At 39.6% G+C, this 21,443-nt stretch overlaps 1 protein-coding gene across 1 annotated transcript in view; it reads right to left on the minus strand.

Moving 5' to 3' along the window:
• The window catches only part of CPAMD8 (C3 and PZP like alpha-2-macroglobulin domain containing 8), a 139,553-nt gene that overhangs the window by 114,887 nt on the left and 3,223 nt on the right, over nt 1-21,443 (minus strand). Inside the window, exons 5-11 of the mRNA XM_030540055.1 lie at nt 20,816-20,929; nt 19,507-19,589; nt 18,096-18,170; nt 16,882-17,040; nt 15,828-15,969; nt 15,398-15,539; nt 13,958-14,065 (exon numbers count right to left, since the gene is read on the minus strand). Of these exons, the coding sequence (XP_030395915.1) occupies nt 13,958-14,065; nt 15,398-15,539; nt 15,828-15,969; nt 16,882-17,040; nt 18,096-18,170; nt 19,507-19,589; nt 20,816-20,929 (823 nt within the window). The remainder of the gene's footprint in view (nt 1-13,957; nt 14,066-15,397; nt 15,540-15,827; nt 15,970-16,881; nt 17,041-18,095; nt 18,171-19,506; nt 19,590-20,815; nt 20,930-21,443) is intronic.

Raw genomic sequence — 21,443 nt, forward strand, 5'->3', positions numbered from 1 at the left:
CATTGTATAAAACAGCAAAGCACAGGGAAATGTACAGTAAATATTGCCTATTCCTGAAGACTATTTTTACTTCTTCTCACAAATCAACTATGTCAGTGTATGCTTTTCTCTTGTGCAGTTTTACTCTGTCACATTGCAGTATTTATTAGAAAAAAAGATTCTACATGAAAGGACTTTAGAATTTTAACATTGTCCCACTCTGAAATGTCTGATACTATAGACTGAGAATTCATTTTTTTTTAAACTAGGGGACCTGTGGCTAGGTACAATGGAATAAAATAGACTATTCCTTCCATGTCCTTGCTCCGGGAAACTGCAGGCTATTCCTTGCATACTCATTTCAATAAAATTTTAAAGACAGAGAGACTGGATGAATATCATTTACAAATATTCTGCAAAACAATCCTCCATTTCTGTGTCTGCTTTAAAAACCACACAGAAAAAGAAACAACCTAAAATTATTTCTGTGAATTGAACAGGAATGCTCACATAATCACTGGAAATGCCTTTAATTGGTGTGGCTCAGTGAATCATTTGCTGCTCTGGAACTCCTTTCATATCCTGGCACTTGTGGTCCAGCCAGCCCTTTGTTTATCATATTCAGTATGAGTTTCTGCATCTCCAGCAAAGTGGTATTTACTCTAAGGGGAAAACTACAGCAATCCAATAAATTCCATTAGCCTAACATGCAAAAACATCTGGGCACTGAGCAGCTCCACTGACTGTTGATGAGCTGAGGATCAGCTCCATTTGCATCTGGCATGTACAAAGACTTTGTAGGGGAAGAAGAAAGAGAGACAGGCAGGCCACAATTCTCTCTGTGGCTGCAGTCCTTTATGTTCCCCCAGTGACAGAAAGGGAATCTTTCTCACCCCATCAGAGAGAGCCCGAGGAGGCAGAGGTGAGTAGCTGCACTCCAGCTATACCCAAAAGCCTCCTGGCATCTTTTCACTGGGCCTCATAAGAGAGAGAGCTCACGAATCAGGGCCAGAAAGTTGCTATCCACAAGGAAGCATACAGACATACAAAGGAGGAGACCCTGGTGCAAAAGGCCATTGGAACCGGAAAGCTTATGTTTGCAAAACAGAACAAAATGCCAACTGTAAGAGGTCTAAAGATAGTTCATCAGGTTAGCTGCTCAACAACCTATCTGATTGTACCTCTGGCCTGGTAGATGAACACTTAGACATTGGCAATTTAAGATAACTATGAAAAAGGACTGTAATAATTCAGATGGGAACAGCCTAAAGTACTGTGTGAATAAAGCCTTAAGAGGAATATTCAAGGGAAAGCTGATTGCACCAATTTTCCAATTCCCTAACAATAAACTGGAAAAAAAACTTTTATGCTACAGCTCTCGAGAATCTGTTCATAATACTAGCCAAGCTCAGAGCATTTGACCTGAGCAGATATCTTGACAGTTCAAGAAAAGGTAAGAGTCATGAATTACGCTCTTGTTCTCTTCCTAGTGGAGCTCAGCTGCATTAGTTATTAATGGTTGGCAGAAGCCTATTTAGTCACCTGTACCACACTCAGTATTGTCTGAGTGCCGACGTGAGGCTGAGAATGACCAGTAGGCAGGGACTTCGTTTGGACATACTGAGCAGACACTCCTACATGTGCTACGTTTTGTACACACCCTTTTGATCATTCTGTTCCAGTAAGCCTCCCACTATACTCATAGTCTAGATGACTGCTGCCTGCAGCGCCAGCAAGGAAGTGCTGCCCCAAAAAAGATTTACAAATCCCTCATACTTAAACTGTACACATTCCGTTAACTTGCATTAGAGAAACAAAGCATTAAGTCCCTATGTATTAATAAACTGATTGTTTCACTGGAGAATTTATCCACAAAAGTTATACCTGCAACCCTATTTATTTTTAAAATATTGATTCTGGCAACTTGGAACAGACTTATTTGGTTAATCTAACATTTACTCACATAACAAGACACTGTATAAAGCTTAAAGGTGCTTCTTTTCCTCTTTTATTAAGATTACATAGTCTGTTGTATGTAAAATAAATTACACAGGAAATATTATTCCAAGGAAGCAAATACCTTATCTGGGGTATTAGAGATTACTGGGTAATGAATGATGTGGCTAAACACCTTTTGTGGAGAAAACAGGATTTACAACTATGAGAACACAGTTCTACTAGGAAGTAGAGCTATTATTTGATTTCCCCTTTTTGATGTCTCCTAGTTCTAAAATCATCAAAACATCTCCTTCCTAGCCCATCGGTAATTTATTCCCCCTGCTTATAACACTATTCTCCCTATAATCTCAAGTTTTAAACTCTGTTCTAGCTTCATTTTGTGCCCTATACATACTGTGAATCTCATCTTCAAAATGATACGAGCTCTGCTGTGAACCATGCTAAACTATGCAACAACCCAATCCCAGCTGAGAAGGAATAAATGCCTGGAGATAAACTAGACTGCATGTCTTGGAAGTAGACTACTGCCAAGTTCACTTCTCAGAATCCTCTCATTATTTCCATGTTAAGATTGCTCTGCTCTCGATACTAGGGGTTTCATGGGTCACAAAGGGGCTCAGGATATTAATATGATTTAGGAAGCAAATAGAACAGACCACTGCTATCACTCTTAATTATGGAACGAAAATGAGCAAGTTCACTGAGGCGATGGCATGAGCGAAGCAGATCATTGTTTCCTGGATAACTAGACTGGTTTGCTAGGATGTCAAACAAAATCTGTCTCCAAATTCATGCATTAATTTTTTTTAAGTATTTTGTGTCCCTCCTCCATCCTTTTTAAACTTGTAGTATGTATAACCTTTCAAAGAAAACACCGCCTAAAAGCATAAGGACACTAAAATCTACTGGAACATCCCAAGGCCAGGCCCCAATTACTTCTTCCACAAGACCCATATTCATCAATATAGCTATCTTTTCGGCACGTAAACAATACTAAGAGACAAAGTAGATTCCCATCATGGGAGTCAAAACTATAGTATGGATTTTGAGCAGGTGTGCTTATGAAATTCTACTCCTCTATATTGTTCTGTATAGTTGTATTTTAGCTTTCCTCCCAGTTCTATTTGACTCTGTGCTTGACTTGGAAGGGTTAATGGCACAAGATTCCCAGGGACAAACTGTTTCCTTTTTCTTACATGCCAATTACAAAACTCCTTTTGAAGTACCCCACTACTTTAATCTCTCTCACTACTTCTGAGTATCAGGTTTGGACTCAATGTTTTCATGCTGGGAATCAAATCACAGCAAATTAACTGACCTAGTTTAAATGTAAGGCCTAACTAGATGTATTTATGTGAGAAAGTAATCACATTCTATTCTATGCTGAAATGTGGCATATCAAATTTATTGGCATATACCTCAATAGCTATGCAGAATTAGCTTTCTCAGTCTGTTATTCCAGACAGATAGGTCCTTATCCTCCCTAGACTGATTTTCCCCAAAACATGGCTACCCCTCATTCTTTCTATGAATGCCTGTTACATTTCCTGTTGATGAAATAAAGTAAAGAGATTAATTTAGTTTAAATGTATCTACTGATGGAATTGCATGTTCTCTTCTCTTGCTTGACTGAGCATAATTTGGATTGCTTCAGAAACTTAAAAGATTTCATGTGATGCTTAATTCAATGCTCTTAAGATAGGACCCATTACTTCTTAGCACAAAGATATGCTGGCCCACGTCTGGCTCCGTTTTCACAGAAAAACAAGAATCAGTTATAGAATGTCAACCTGTGATGTCCCATAAGCAACTTCTCATATAAATGATTAAGCTTGGGACTGGAGATGAGTATCACAAAGAAATGGTGCGTTTCTGAGAGGACTGGGCCAAGCACCATCTTACTAGTCCATCAGTGGAAAGAAAGAAGAGCCATATAGGTTCCCTTATTAGTTCCACTCTACATAGCTATTTGGCAAAACTATTTGGGGGTGGGGAATGCGCAGGGGGGGGGGGGAGGGAAGAGTTGTAGGGCAACAGCTTTAAGTTCTTCTAGTGAACTTGTTTTACACATACTACAAACAAAATTAGGGTGTGGCTAAACTGATTAGAGCCAGCTGAAAACTCTATCCTTAACTACCTCTCCTAACCCCCCAAAATTGCAAAGAACAGGAGGCTTTACATAACATGTACTGAAACCACTACATAAAATTGGGATGGCTAAGAAGAGTTTCCATCCAGCTGGTAAATAGTTTAGTAATTGAAATCTGTTGTGCACGTCAAGTATCAGAGGGTTAGCTGTGTTAGCTGGATCTGTAAAAAGCAACAAAGAGTCCTGTGGTACCTTATAGACTACAGACATATTGGAGCAAAGCTTTTGTGGGTGAACACCCACTTAATCAGACGCAACATGTGCATGTCTACCTTGTTTAGTTTAAGAAGGCATATACAGGAGTTTAATATGTACTAAGCTGGACTAGCATGTTAATACATATCTTTCAACATCCTTTTTCATTTAAACAAAAATACCTTTGTATCAAGGTTTATTGGATAAATGTGTTTTTGGCAGATACACTATACTGATAAAGATGCAAGATGTTTTAAACTTGAATACAGCTATTTCAAACAAAATAGAAAAGACTTTTGACTGGCCAAGTATAAGACTAATACCATAAACACCTTAAGGGACTCCACCGAATAAAGGAATTATGAAGTCTTCATTTCTCCAGGGGTTTCTTACCAAAGCTATTAGATTATAGATGTGTTTGTATAGGCTTACTGCACAAAAGAATTATAAAAGCACCATACATTGATTTTTGGGTCTTTTTCGCAAGGGTTAAAAGAAATACCATTAACTCTATGAAGAAAAGTTAGTGCTTTAGAGACTCACTTAGGATAAGCAGGAGTTAAAGGCACAGGGACAGATGAATGGTGATTACCATAACCCCAAAAAGCATATTAAACCAACATATTTATTATGTAGGAACTCATCTATTCAGATTTCCACCCATCAAAAAAACAGAAGCCGTTATTAGCTGATGATCTGCCAACTTGTGGCCACACGCTAGACCTAAGTAGTTAGCAAAGTCCTCCATCCAGTGGTCTGTCTCTGTAAATGCATCTTTCACATTTCTACAGCAGAGACTCAAATAGAGACCCCTCTTTGAGTTGTAGGCATCTCTGGTAAATGATCCAGATTGCTGTCACCCAAGAACAGTGCCAGCTGGAGCAGTGAAAAGCATTGATCAGGTGAGAAGTGCTCAGCATACATCCTCCAGCTTTAGTGGAATATGCGGTACCAAATGAATAGTTTGAAAGAATAACTTACTGGCCCCTCCTAAGTTTCACTGCAGTGGAAACCCTTCATAGGATACCAATATGATGCATAAGAAGAGTCTTAATGGCTTTTATACACTGACTTCCCATCCAAGGCATTGTTCAAGTTACAATAGATTTATGAAAAATCATGCCAAAATAAGAAAAATGCATTGTCTCCTTCCCAACGACTTGTTAAAAAAAAAAAAAAAAGAGAGAGAGGGGCAGCTTGTTGGCTATTTAGTCATGGCCTACACATTCAGTTTTCCCCACATCCACCCTCTTTATATGTTACTACTCATACGCAGCAATAACTACCACTCTGGACACTTCATCTTGCCAAATCACAGACAGCAGCTGATAAAGACTTCCTGATATTTTTTTTCCGGAGTGATCAACACATTTCAACCCTAATCTAGAACCCCTCAATCCAGTTTTGCATCCCTATGCAGGTATGCCAACATATGGCAACTGCTGACCTAATGTCACATACTCCACCCCACCATCACTTCCAGCCATATCAAGAATGACTTCTGTCCATGGCTGTAATTACTGTGATATAAGCCCAGAGCTAAAATTTGAATTTGGTTCTCAAGAGATGAAATGCTAGAGACCTAAAGCCCACTGTACTATGAAACTAGTTTAACTATCTTGGGGTTATGATGAGTCCTTAATGAGGGGCAGATTACCCACTTCTGCCAACTTTGGCATTCTTGCACCTTCCTTTAATGCATTTTGGTGTTGTCCACTTTTGGAGACAGGATATTGACTGAACAGGACCATGGCATGATCAACAATGGCAATTCCTGTACATTTAATTTTTGCATCCATTTAATTAAAATAACGACAACTGAAAATTTAGAAATCCAGATTCAGAAATGGGTTATTCTCTCTCCTGCCTTGATGAACTATCCTTCTTATGCAGATTAATAGAGAAATCTTTAGAGCGAACACTGAGAGCAGGGCAGGGTAAAGGTACGGCACCAAATAAAACAAATTTAAACATGCCATGGATTATTTTGATCCCTACATGCAACAATCAATAAGAAATTAAAAGCTGCTCAAGTCTGTTTACAGTGCTGAAGACACGACAGCATTCTTGAATTCTAAGAATTCCTTAGAGTTTTGGTGGACCAGAAAAAGCAACAAATTAATGTTAAACAAGTAAATTTGTTTTCTGTCAAGAAACTAATTTAAAGGCCCAGACTAACAGGAAGGAACTAACTACAAGAATCAGAATGGTGTGCATGTCTGTTCTTTGCAAACAAAAGAGAATTCAGGATGAAGTTTTATTACTACGAAGGACAAACGTAAAGGGCCTAAGAACAACAACTGTGAGGAAGTGCAGAAACATACCAAGAGCAGGGGGACAAGGGGGGAGAAGAATACAAATTGGACAGACACAACTTACCTACAGATGAACAAACCTGCAACAATACAAAGCAAGCGTGGGACTAATGTTGCAGTGTAACCTCCACAGACAAAATTCCAAAGGTGGTGGACAAAGGTCACGAAATAAAGTTGACTACAGATTTCTATTCACAGATATAGACAAGATTCTAGTATTCTGAAAAATTCAAAATTCTGAAGGTATGTGCTAATTTGTGCTTATACCTGCTTTTACAAAGTAGAATTTTTTGTCTAACCCATTTCACCTATAGCAGGGGCTCTCATACTGAGGGTCAGGACCCTTCAGGGGTTCCCAAGCTGTCAGCCTGCACCCCGAACCCTGCTTTGCATCCAGCATTTATAATGGTGTTAAATATATTAAAAAGTGTTTTTAATTTATAAGGGGGGTTGCACTCAGAGGTTTGCTATGTGAAAGGGGTCACCAGTACAAAAGTTTGAAAACCACTAACCCATAGCATTCTTCCACACAGACAGCTGCAGCGGCACAGGAGTCAGCAAACAGAGCAAAGTTTCAGTGGGAGTTTGCAAGGGAGACTAAGAGAGCTAGGTAGAGAAATAGACAGGTTAGTGAAGGGAGTGGGTGGTGTTCTGCCAGTGTTCTGGTGCCCGTTGGGGGTTTGTTTTGCTGTGGGTGGTGGTGGTTTGTTTCCTGGCATAACAGGTTTTAGGTGGGAAGGCTATGACCGATACAGAGGCAGCAGTGGAAGACACAATGAAAATGACTAGATGTGGAAGCTGCAGCATGTACATGAACCTGGAGGGGGTATCTGATAAGAGTTTCATCTGCATGAAGTGCCGCCTGACAGAGCTGATGGAAGAAAAGATCCGAGGACTGGAGATGCAGGTGGAAACTCTGGTTGAGTTAGAAGGGAGTTTGAGCTAATGATGGAGCAAAGATATGAGGAGGCTGAAGGGAAAAGCTCAGACTTGCAGATGGAAGCAGGCCCACAGAATTCTGAGGGAGAATGCTGGGTGAGGAAAGTAGACGATGGAAGCATGTGACTAAGAGAACCAGACAGAGGAGAAACAGAGCTCAGGACCAGGTTTGCGGAGGTGGAAAATGAAGAAGGGGCACAGCAGGTGGTCTCTGAAGGTGAAAGGGCAAGGAAGAAGAGAAGAGCAGCTAGTCCTATAGGAAGAGGGAAAGAGTCAAGGGAGATAACACCAAATATAAGCCCCAGGAGGATACGGGATGGGTTGCAGAGGATTGCAAGGGACAATAGAAATCAAGAGGACTTGCAGCCAGTGGAACAGGGGATAGACCAGAGAATCGCATTATCACCAGCAAAAGGCAGGTCTACGTGACTGGGGACTCCTTACTGAGAAGAATAGACAGGCCTGTAACTAGAGCTGATCCAGAGAACAGAAGGATGTGCTGTCTGCCGGGTGCTAAGATACGGGATGTGGACCTGAGGCTGAAAAGGATCCTAATGAGAGTGGGAAAGAATCCACTGACTGTCCTTCATGTGGGAACAAATGATCCAGCGAGAATCTAGCTGGAATGTATCAAGGGAGACTATGTCCAGCTGGGGAAGATGCTTAAGGAAATCAAGGCTCAGGTGATCTTCAGTGGGATTCTGCCTATTCCTAGAGAAGGGCAACAAAGGTGTGACAAGATTATGGAGATCAACAAATGGCTCAGGCAGTCTTTGGGATGTATGGCCACTGGGAAGCATTCATGGACAGAGGACTGTTCTCTTGGGATGGACTTCACCTGAGTAAGAAGGGAAATAGACTTCTAGGATGGAGGCTGGCACAAACTGATTAAGAGAGCTTTAAACTAGGAATTTGGGGTAGATGGTTGGCAGATGTCCAGGTAATCTCCATGCCGGAATTTAACATTGAGAGGGAAGAAAACAAAGTAAGAAAGGATACTGCCATGGGTAGGAGAATGGACATGAGGAAGGGTAGTGTAGATACCAGTCTAATAGGTGATACTGGTGGTAGAATGTCTGTGCCTAATCGGGTAAAGAATGTCAGTGAAGCCAAATGGCAAAAATTAAGATATTTGTATACTAATGTAAGGAGCCTAGGTAACAAAATGGAGGAACTAGAGCTACTGGTGCAGGAAGTGGAACAGATATTATAGGGATAACAGAAACATGGTAGAAAAGTAGTCATGACTGGAGTACAGGTATTGAAGGCTATGTGCTGTTAAGGAAAGACAGAAATAAAGGCAAAGGTAGTGGAGTAGCTTTGTATTATCAATGATGAGGTAGACTGTAAAGAAATAATAAGTGATGGGAATGGATAAGACCAAGTCTCTCTGGGCAAAAATAACATTGGGAAAGAAAGCTACTAGAGCCTCCCCTTAGATAGTGCTTGGGGTGTATTATAGACTGCCGGGATCAGATTTGGATATGGATAAGAGATCTCTTTAATGTTTTTAAATGAAGTAAACACTAATGGGAATTGTGTGATCATAGAAGACTTTAACTTCCCAGATATAGACTGGAGGACAAGAGCTAGTAATAATAATAGGGCTCAGATTTTCCTGGATACGATAGCTGATGGCTTCCTTCACCAAATCGTTGAAGAAACAACAAGAGGGGATGCCATTTTAGATTTGGTTTTGGTGAGTAGTGAGGCCCTCATAGAATAAATGGTCGTAGGGGACAACCTTGGTTCGAGTGATCATGAGCTAATTCAGTTCAAACTAGATGGAAGGATAAACAAAAATAGATCTGGGACTAGGGTTTCTGATTTCAAAAGGGATAACTTTAAAGAATTAAGGAAATTATTAGGGAAGTGGATTGGACTGAAGAACTTGTAGATCTAAAGGTGGAGGAGGCCTGGAATTACTTCAAGTCAAAGTTGCAGAAACGATCAAAGCCTGTATCCCAAGAAGGGGAAAAAAATTCATAGGCAGGAGTTGTAGACCAGCATCTCAGAGAAGTCATTAAGAAAAGCAGAAAGCCTACAAGGAATGGAAGATGAGAGTGATCAGCAAGGAAAGCTACCATATTGAGGTTAGAACATGTAGGAATAAAGTGAGAAAGGCCAAAAGCTATGCAGAGTTGGACCTTGCAAAGGGAATTAAAACCAATAGTAAAAGGTTCTATAGCCATATAAATAAGAAGAAAATAAAGAAAGAAGAGGTGGGACCGCTAAACACTGAGGATGGAGTCGAGGTTAAGGATATCTAGGCATGGCCCAATATCTATACAAATACTTTGCCTCAGTTTTTAATGAGACTAATGAGGAGCTTACGGATATGGTAAGAAGACAATGGGAATGAGGATATGGAGGTCGATATTACCACAACCGAGGTAGAAGCCAAACTCCAACAACTTAATGGGACTAAATCAGGGGTCCAGATAGTCTTCATTCAAGAATATTAAAGGAACTGGCACATGAAATTGCAAAGCCCATTAGCAAGAATTTTAATTAATCAGTAGACTCAGGGGTTGTACCGTACGACTGGAGAATTGCTAACATAGTTCCTATTTTTAAGAAATGGAAAAAAAGTGATCCTGAGTAACTATAGGCCTGTTAGTTTGACATCTGTAGTATGTAAGGTCTTGGAAAAAATTTTGAAGGAGAAAGTAGTTAAGGACATTGAGGTCAATGGTAATTGGGACAAAATACAACATGGTTTTACAAAAGGTAGATCGTAGCCAAACCAACCTGATCTCCTTCTTTGAGAAGGGTAACAGATTTTTTTAGACAAAGGAAACGCAGTGGATCTAATTACTTGACTTCATTAAGGCATTTGATACGGTTTCCACATGGGGAATTATTAGCTAAATTGGAAAAGATGGGGATCAATATGAAAACTGAAAGCTGAATAAGGAACTGGTTAAAGGGGAGACTACAATGGGTCATACTGAAAAATGAACTGTCAGGCTGGAAGGCGGTTACTAGTGGAGTTCCTCAGGGACTGGTTTTGGGACCAATCTTTTTATTACTGATCTTGGCACAAAAGTGGGAATATGCTAATAAAGTTTTGCAGATGACACAAAGCTGGGAGGTATTGCCAATACAGAGAAGGACCGGGATATCATACAGGAAGATCTGGATGACCTTGTAAACTGGAGTACTAGTAATAGGATGAAATTTAATAGTGAAAAGTGCAAGGTCATGCATTTAGAGGGATTAATAACAAGAATTTTGGTTATAAATTGGGGACAGATCAGTTGGAAGTAACAGAGAGGACCTTGGAGTATGGTTTGATCACAGGATGACTATGAGCTGCCAATGTGATATGACTGTTAAAAAAGCTAATGTGGTCTTGGGATGCATCAGGCGAGTTATTTCAGTGATATAAGGAGGTGTTATACAAGTGCATTGGTGAGATCTGATCTGGAATATTGTGTACAATTCTTGGTCTCCATGTTTAAGAAGATGAATTCAAACTGCAAACAGGTACAGAGAAGGGCTACTAGGATGATCTGAGGAATGGAAAACCTGTCATATGAAAGGAGACTGGAAGAGCTTGGCTTGTTTAGCCTAACCAAAAGAAGGCGTGAGGGGAGATGTGATGGCTCTTATAAATATATCAGAGGGATAAATATTAGGGAGGGAGAGGAATTATTTAAGCTTAGTACCAATGTGGACATAAGAACAATGGATATAAATTGGACACTAGGAAGTTTAGACTTGAAATTAGACAAAGGTTTCTAACCATTAGAGGAGTGAAGTTCTGGAACAGCCTTCCAAGGGGATTATTGGGGGCAAAAGATATATCTGGCTTCAAGACTAGTTTGATAAGTTTATGGAGGGGATAGTATGATGGAATAGCCTAATTTTGGCAATTAATTGATCTTTGATTATTAGCAGTAAATATGCCCAATGGTCTGTGACGGGATGTTAGATGTGGGGGGATCTGAGTTACTACAGAGAATTCTTTCCTGGGTACTGGCTGGTGAGTCTTGTCCACATGCTCAGAGTTTACTGATCGCCATATTTGGGGTCAGGAAGGAATTTTCCTGCAGGGCAGATTGGCAGAGGCCCTAGAGGTTTTTCGCCTTCCTCTGCAGCATGGGCACAGGTCACTTGCTGGAGGATTCTCTGCAACTTGAGGTCTTTAACCACGTTTTGAGGACTTCAATAATTCAGACTTAGGTTAGGGGTTTGTTACAGGAGTGTGTGGGTGAGAGTCTGTGGCCTGCATCGTGGAGGTCAGACTAGATGATCATAATGGTCCCTTCTGACCTTAAAGACTATGAGTCTATGTAACATATTCATCAACAAGATTTAAGTTGTCACCTTAAAACTACTAGAAAGTTCAGAGTACTAAAATTACTACTGTTTATATATAAATTGATGTGTCAAAAGCAATAGATGGACTTAGCTTTAGAGTTTAGAACGACAGTATTGCACTAATTGGTCATTTGGAATAGTGTTAGACAAGAAGAACATAATAAACTTCTCTCTGATTAGTAAGTGGTCCTAAATTGAGTAGTGTGCTTCCTAGGGGACCTGATTACAGCAGCTACAATGGACCAATCTGTTCGGTGGAGACAGCTGAAGAGCATGTGTTGACAGCCCTAGATTTAAACTTGAGACAGGAGAGGAGGGATTTTCAGGAAAGGGGCCCTGTTGGTGGAGCTTGCTCTTTGTCAGGTAAAGTGAACTTCTCATTCAGGGATTTGCATGCCATTGTCTTTAGGCTGTATAGGTCCTTGTACCTGCCCCCATTGGAAAGGTTTGGGGTGTTAGTGATGGGGAAATCAAACTGTTACTGGCCCAGGATGATTGGGTGCAAAGTACCTGGGAACAGCCAGGGCTCTCGTCTGTCCCTGACATGAGCCACCCAGCACCACAGCTCACACCCCTCAACTGTTTCTGTTTAAGCATGTGAACACATGGAGACCTCAGTCCCTCTGGCAGGAACAAAGCTACTGCCAGTCAGTGGGCACGCCCTACAGGACAGACTCTGCTGTAAGGATTTGGGGAGTACAGATCGGATACTGACACTAGCTGGTGCCTATACTCCCGTTGTATATATTGCCTGAGATACAGTAATTAGAAGGCAGACTACACCCAACTATGCCAACCAGGGGAAGCTGATTAGACTGGCCTCGGAATTAGATGTAGGCACAGGCATCAGAGTTTATTTTGGGGAAGTCCAGTGGCTTAGTGGCTAGAGCCTTTCCCCCCCATGGATCCTTCAGCCCCCACTGGTACTAGGCCCTGACAGAAGGCACCGCCATGAAGAAAGGGATCCCAGCCAGGCTGCTCCTGGGTGAGTTTCAATACCCAGACTGGGCAGTGGAGACACATTTGAGAGATTTAGGGGCAGAAGCACCAGAGACAGTGACAGAGCAGCTCTGAAGGGTACTATAAAGGAGGACAGAACTTTCTGCAGCAGCTTTTGTACACTGACTTTCCATACAGGACATGATGCTGTAGCTTGCTCTGTTACAAAAAACTTATAGAAAGTAATAATATGGGGAAACAGAACAGACAGTTCAGAAATACGTTTATTTTACATTTGTGTGTATTAAAAGGGCTCTGGGAAGTTGTACATGACCTTCTCCAAGACCTGGCAAGAGTAAACATACAATAAGGCCATTAGTAACAAGAGTAAGTTTTAGGAAGATGTAGTAGATCTCCTTCCAAACAAAACCTAACCTAATACAAAAGAATTTAAGCATGAGGTTTTCAAGCTTTGCCAAACACAATATTACAGGGAAGTCAGTGATCAGTTTACCCCCTTCAACATCCTTCGATTTAATGACCACAGAGTGATAGCCATCTCTCTGGACTTTTCCTCTTGCCAATCACATAGGAAAGGGGGTGATCAGATTTCCTGCTACACTTTCTCACTGAATGACCAGTGCACACTGCATGAGCTCAGGCATCCCTCTTGCAGGCTACTGTCAACAAAGCACAGTTGCACACACATTTGATCCTGCATCTACATATTGACACAATGACCTCTGAGCCACATTTCGCTTGGGAAGAGATCTCATGCCCTGCTGCAGCTGAAGTGAGGCACAAGGAAAACAAACAAATTGGATGTGTGCACTGAATGTGTCAACAGTAACATTTCCTATAGCTCTTACTCCACATTTCAGCATTTAAGTGACCAACTGACAATGAGCTTCCACAAAAGATGTAGGGCTGGAGGTTTGAGTCTAAAATGAGGGACTCATGCCATGGTGGTTCAGTTATAAGAATGCTCCATATCATATCTCATGAATGTATTACAATTATCATAAGTTTAAGTGAGGAAATGTACCAACCAGATGTCTAACTTTATTCTGTTTTTTTGTGCAGCTCTCTGGCCTTACTTTAGCATCCACAGGTGTTCAAGTCACTAACTGAGGACATTTCAAATCTATTAAAGTACCAGTGTTGCAGGGTCTCTATTCCATGGGTGTCTTCACAGACTTTTTGGTTATGCAAAGAAACTTCCTTACTGATTTCAAAAGACAGGTCCTGTACTTGCTTGAAGCTCCTGCAAACAAGTCAGACAGACTAAAGCAATTACTGTGGCTAATTGTAACTCAATTAAATGAGCAGTAAAGTGGTAGAAGATGGGAGTTTGCTTACCAATATAGCAAGAACTTGGGGGTGTTGTAGAGGGAGAAGTCCCTGGGTTCAGTCATGAGCAGGCCTGTGAGTTTTTTCATTTCATGTTATTTCTAGGGCTGTCAAACGATTAAAAAAACTAATTGTGCTGTTAAACAAAAGAATACTATTTATTTTAAATACTTTTGGATGTTATTTACATTTTCAAATATATTAATTTCAGTGACAAAAAATGTACAGTGCTCACTTTATTTTTGATTACAAATATCTGCATTTGTAAGTTACACTTTCACGATAAAGAGATTGCACTTCAGAACTTGTATGAGGTGAACTGAAAAATACTCTTTTTCGTTCATTATTTTTACAGTGCATATATTTGTGAACAAAAATGTGTTGTAATTGAAATAAATATTGAAAATGTAGAACATCCAAAAACATTTAATATATTTCAACTGGTATTCTATTGTTATAAGTGTGATTAATTCTTTTAATCGCAATTAATATTTTAGTTAATCACGTGAGTGAACTACAATTAACTGACAGCCCTAGTTATTTCAACTCTAGTCTGCTTCTTGGAGGAATATTTACCCTACTGCATTATGTCCCTCTCCCACTTCTGGTGGATGTTCCAGCAGGAAGCCTTTACTGAAGCGGTGACTCATGTGGTATAGCAGGGGAAAGAAACTGGGTCCAGGATCCTCCCAGGGACATACACTGATGCAGAGAGGAGGTATAATCCATTATTTGAGCCTCTTTGCAAAGCCATATTGAAGAATGGGAGAGCAGTCATGGCATTCTTTGCATTCTTGTTCTTGAAGACAGAGTGCTGCAGCCCACACTTCCGATCCCTGCAACCCACACCTCTGATCCCTGGTACCTGCTGTTGTCTTTCAGGATTTTAGGACTTCTAGCCTTAGTTGAAATTTGTCTGGGGGGGAGTCATTATGTGTCACACTAACCACTCCCTTCGGTGATCCTCTCTCAGAGGAAAGATGTTTTCTTATTGCCTTCTGTGCAGGTAGATCTTTGGGGGGTGGGAGAGAGGGAGAAAATGGGTGTGTATTTCTTGCTCTGTAGGGGAAGGGGTGAAATCTGGCCATTCGTGGCCATGTCTAAACAAGGGTACAGAAGCTAGGCTTAGTGGCATTAGCCATTTCATATATAGATTGTCTGAAGAGGTTATAGGACCCACAGATTTTAAACAGATTTTAAGATCTGTTATAGAACTCTGGAGTCTTCAGCATGATTTTGTAAATACCTTTCAAGTTCTGCATCCATTTTGAGAGCAACTTCCTTAAGTTCTTTCAGTACCGGGAATGCCTTTGAATTTTCTTCCAAGTAGCCAGGTGCAGCTTCCACCAAAAGACTTTGTGTGACAGCTAAATGCTTTTTTAAGTCCTCTACAAAAGAGCAAATGTTACAGCTATTATCTCTGAATGTACAGTGGCACCTGTTAATAATATACATTTAAAGATGTCAGCAGCTTGAGTGGTCACCCAAGAGCTTGAAGAACATCTGAGTGTACTGGTGAAAACAAAGCCTTCAGGAAAAGACAACAGGAGCGAATTACTACGAGAGCAAAGCTGTCTTGAATTACATTAGGACTAATCACAGCAGGAGAATTACACAAAAGAGTCCATATACTGAAAAAAAACATGCAAAATCCTGCTAATTTGGAGTTTTCATACCCAAATGTGTGTGTCTATTTCCTTCTATGTGAATGTTCTTCACAGGAAGCTCATGTCTAGTGGTATCCAGGGCAGCTGCAAAGGTTTTATACTCTTCCTTAAACTGTTCACAGACAGTAAGAAGAGGAGTAAGGACTTCAACCTGGAAACAAAAAGGGACACATGATAACCCAGCACCTCAATGCAGAGAAGCCACTCTGAAAGAGCAGTCAGAATGCATTATCTGGTTTATCTTAAAGAATAAAGTGAGATTGAGTCTAGTTCACTATTAAAAAGATCATCAATATGGTTTAAAGAAATCAACAAATTTTGTGGCTGTATCATCACATACTCAAAAATAAACTGAAAAAATGAAGATGTTTTGTTCTAACCTGTTGGGATAGTTTTAAAGGGATACTTAAATCACTATTAGAAAGGCTCTTGGTGTTTGTAAAACTATAATAACCAATGTGTTTCCATTAAGTGATGTTTTTAAAAAGTTCCCTCACCTACCAGTGCAAAGGTGGAGCTGCTGCCACCTATCCCAAATGCATCAAAGTGCAGTTTTCCTTATGCTGATGCCATGCCGCAAAACAGAAAACACACTGCAAGCAGATGCCACTGTGTCACACCCCACAAGCCAGGAGGTGATTAGTGCCTCTGCTCTGGCCCTGATAACTGTAGTAGCCCAGGATGTTTTGGGCCAGATGCTGTGCTTTGCAAGAGGTGTATCACAGAAGACTAAAGGATGTTAGTGTGGCTTTAAGCCTTAGATGCCTCAGATTATGAGCTGCTCTGGTGACTGATGCACTATCACCTCCCCACAGCTCAGTATATGCTCTCGCTCTGCCTTCAGACCTCTGTGTGTTTCCTCCAGTCCATACATGAGCGGCCACCAAAGCAGGTGCTATAGGTATTCTACCCCCTTTACATTGCCTGAGAAGCATAAAGTGCCACAGCAGGGTTCAAATTTGATGCTTTTTTGTTTGAGGCACAAAATGTATCAAAAGGCCAAAGGTTGCTTCTTCAGAGCACTTGCAAACTGCAGGAGAAACGTGAAGTGTGATGAACTAACCTGTTTATCCAGCACTTCTTCAAGCTTCTGTTCTCTCTTCTTGAGCAATAGTTGGCGTTTCAGCTCATATAGCTTTTTTTGCTGTTTTTCCTTTTCTTCACATAATATTGATAAGTTTCTTTCACCTTTCTCCTCCAGCTGGGCAATATTTTTTTCTATCTATGAAATCCAAGAATGTATTTGGAGCCAATATTAAACCACAGCTAAGTACTTTAAGCATTAAGTTATTTCCAAAATATTTTAGAGAGAAGAGAAATTCAAACAAGTTTGAATTCAGAAGTTACCTCACTGTATGTGGTGATTTTTCTGTCCCTTATATAGTTACTAAAATGCTATTATATTCTGTAAGGAAGATTCTCACCTCCATGATCATTTACTACAGCTCCCCAAAGTCAAGACGGCATCTAGTCTATAAAGGGCAAACTCAGGAAGCGTGCAAGGATAGGAAAAAAAAAACGTATCTGAGTTTTCAGAGGGAGATGTGTCTCCTTACTCATCCCCTCTGAGACGAGATGTGTCTCCTTACTCATCCCCCCTTCTCCAAGTGTTTTCACTGACTTCTCCTCATCTTCTGTATCATATTCACCCAGGTTTTCAGAATCCCGTACCAGTCTCTTAACTCCCCACCTTGTCCACTTCACTCCAGCCAAGTGAAACATTTAACCACTCCCTATGCCATCAGGTCCCTTATTTCTTCACCTTCCATGCAGCCTCCAATACCAAATCCCCCAACATACCCCATTTGACTCTATTCTCTCCTCTAAATTCTCCCCCAAACATTCTTCTTCCATTAGGTTTAGAACCCATATAATAAGAAACAGCTATGTAAATCTGTATCATTAACCTCAGTGACTACCTAAGCCTATTGCTGAATCACTTGTCCTCCCATCCCTGTCTATAGTGTACCATGCACACTTATACCACTGCAAAAATAAGAATAGTCATTCAAAGTGTGCACTTCGTCTGGAAATTGGAGGCTCCTCCCAACTATCTCAGCAGCTCTCTCATTCTGATCATTGTTTAATGAAGTGCATGGAATGCTATATATGAGGAAGTGCCTGAAGTGAATCACAATTGCATAATTAAGGATATCTGAAGCACAAATTTAACGTCTGGGGCAGAAAGGTCGTTTCAGTTATATTTAGAAAGTTTTTCAATAGTTTATGGTTTTTGTAGCTTTCGAATACGAAAACATTTGACTATCTCTATCTTACCTTCATTGATGCATAGTTTAATAGCAATGCCTGAGATTCCAACATCCCAATCACATCATCAGGATCAGAAGATTTCTTAAGGAAATCAAATTTTTTTTAAATCAATGGTAGCACATATATTTAGAAATTAAATACAAACAAGTATTTCTAAACTAAAGTTTAGTCTGTGTTCAAAGCAACATCTCTTATCATTACAGGTATATCCGCAAACAAAGTCTGTCCTGTTATCACCAAGTGCCAACTACACACGGACTATTAAGAAATACACCCATTTAAAAACACAGTAATGGAGCATTTCTCACTTAACAGCATGGAGGTTGGTTAACTTTGGGTTATTGTTCTTTTATCCTGTCACCCTACCTAGTGTATTCTCTTAAGGATTCACAATACCGCTAGAGGATATGAAGTTTTTATGCTGTGTTGGATGAATCGTTGTCAACATAAAAGGGACCTCAGTTTAATTTTCAAGTACTCTACTATACAAATCATGGGGTGCAAGTAGTCTACATGTATATTTGTGAACATTGGGACATCATTAGAAAGCACGGATAAGAGCACAGCAAGGTGAAGAACTAACTTGAAGATTAGCCAAAGTAGGAGTAGAGACTAAGAAGAAATGGAAGCTGGACTCATACAACGGAGTGTTGGTGGTACACAAATCAAATCCCCATCAGCAGAGTCCATGTGAGCCTTTACTAATTGTACTTGGTCACACTTTAAAGGACAGATATGCTTGGTGACATACTAAGGGGAGGCCTCCATCCCTGTAGTGACATGAAGAAAGCACCATAGTGAATTATACATTCTCTCTTCCTCCATTTAAATTATATTGGATATTCAAGGTGATACTTCACTATACAACATGGCAGCTGTTAGAACAAAGGATATTTTGATGCTTTGAAATAGAAATTTTAGAATGCTTAGGATAGGGTGCATTTCACTGGCAAAATGCAGATTTTTTTTTTCCTTAAAAAGGAACGTAAAATTTTATATATAGAGCTGAGGTTAGCCCAGTATAAGTGGGCCCATATCTAACAAGCTTTACAGCCATGGCTGAATTTGATTTATTACATTTCCTTCTGTGAGCATTTATCAGGCTATATTTAACAAAGCTGCTTGTACTCAATGCTTTTAGTTTTATTGGCAGCTTCTTTATTCTAGTCCTTTGGGAACTATTGCATGCAACATTAGCCCACGAGCCCTACAACAGCTCTTCAGCCCATAATAGTCCTTAGTGCTTTCAAGATGATGATACTCTCACCAACACCACAGAAACACTTGTTACCACATGGTTTCTGGGGACAAGTCTTAACTCTTGCTGCCGAAGTTAATGATAAACAAAAATCCTTATTCAGTACATTCCACTGAATACAATGGTGTCAATTTCCAGCTAATTTAAAGTGTCACTTACTGAATTCTGCTCTTTTTTTCGTGTTCTTGACTCTGCTCTGAAGAGAGACTTTGAGCCAGGAATCTTTTTTAAGAGACTTTTGTCTAAACCACAAAAGAAAAAAATATATAAAATAAAAATCTGTACACACACAGCGCTTCTCTGCCAAAATGCTTTGAGCAAGACAATCAGCTTCTTAAAAACAGACAATTTTAATATGATTTTATGCAGGGTGGATAAAAACTGATTTAAAACTTTTAAATCAGATTTTATTTTATTTAAAGTAAGTTTTTTTTAAATGACACCTGAATTTAACACAAAATGTTAAGATCTAAAATTATAATCTCTTGAAACATTTAAAATAAAAAATAAACGCTGAATCCATGAGAATCTAGCAAAAACTGAGTTAAAGGTTATTTTTCCATGTTAAGAAAGAAGTTTCTCTGATTCCAAGGTCAAGCTTTATAAATATGACACAATGGATCATGTACGATATTAAGGGGTTGTTTTAACAGAAATAAATTTTACATATGGTCTTGTGTGTTTAAATTCCAGTTACCATTCTAATGCAGCTTGACACAAATCATGAGCAAAAAGTTAGTCATCATTTTTTTAACATACTAAAAATGTACAATTAATGAGAAGCCGAAAACACTCAGCTATGCATTTACTTAAATTAACATATACAGTTACAGTGTAGTTTCCTAGGTAGCAAAAATACAGATCAAATCTAGTGTAAAGACCCTATTTAGTTGTAAATCAACATCTTTTAATGATTATATCAATGAGAATGTACCTTTCTTTAGAAAATAAAGGAAGTACAAAATGGAAGAGTTGATTAAAATCCATTATTTAAATCAAGTCTTTTCATTTGAGGATTTAAATCAATCCACACTGATTTTATCAAGGGAAGAAAGAGCCCAAGCAGAAACATTCTATTCCTGGCTCTGATACTGACTTGTTGTATGAACATGGCCACACCAACTTTTTAAAACTGGCCTCTAATTTTAGGTGCCTACCTTCGAATACCTGGGGCGTAATTTCCAGAAGGGGTGAGAGCTTACTAATCAGAGTGGTGGATGCTCTGAAAAATCAAGTCCTAGGAATTTAGAAGTAGGGCAACCCAAAATTGAGAATTTGAAAATTAGAGGCCACACTTAAAAATTTAAGCCTGACCTCACTGTGTCAGTTTTCTCCAATTGCAGAATGAGGGTTATATTTACCCTCTTTTGTAATATGCTTGAGATCTTTAGAAAATTGTTAAATACCATTAACATTCCTTTTAACATTATTGTTAAAATTAGAATGTGAGTTAAAGGAGAAAACTTACCATTAATAGCTGAGAGATCCAGGTCAGGTCGAGCAATTTTATGACCCTCTAATAAAGTGGATTGCAAGTCATCTTTTCCCAAGACAGTACGATTTAGTGTGCTAGTGGCAGTGCCTGTAGAAATATACGTAATTTTAATGTGGTAGAACATAAGTGAGCAGCCCAGAACACCTAGTTCTGCAAGTTCACAACCATTTGCACAATAGCTCATTTATTTAACAAACAAACCACCCACCCACACACAGAAGTGTCATCTGGATATTGTCACCTTCTTTGTCTTCCAAAAGTCAACAAACATAGCAGGTTTAACTTGCTGCAGAGTTCCTTTTAGTTGGGGTTCAACTTGTTCAGAATGCTGCTATCTTTGCCATTTCATAGCTTGCCAACATGAGCAGAACTCAAATGAAGTAAAAGGTAATGCATATGTGATTAAAGCTCTACAGAAATAACGCTGAATTAAAATAATTTTAAAATATTCCTTTCCCACATTACCAGACTAAACTGGAGGATCACCTGGACAAGTGCTAAGACATTGAGAGTCACATATAAGATCATCGTACAAGCATGTAGATTTGCAACATTACTAGTTATTTATATGTTGTGGGGGTTTATTCTTCCATTCCTCTAG

This window comes from Gopherus evgoodei, chromosome 22 (genome assembly GCF_007399415.2).
Source record: "Gopherus evgoodei ecotype Sinaloan lineage chromosome 22, rGopEvg1_v1.p, whole genome shotgun sequence".
NCBI classification, from domain to species: Eukaryota; Metazoa; Chordata; order Testudines; family Testudinidae; genus Gopherus; species Gopherus evgoodei.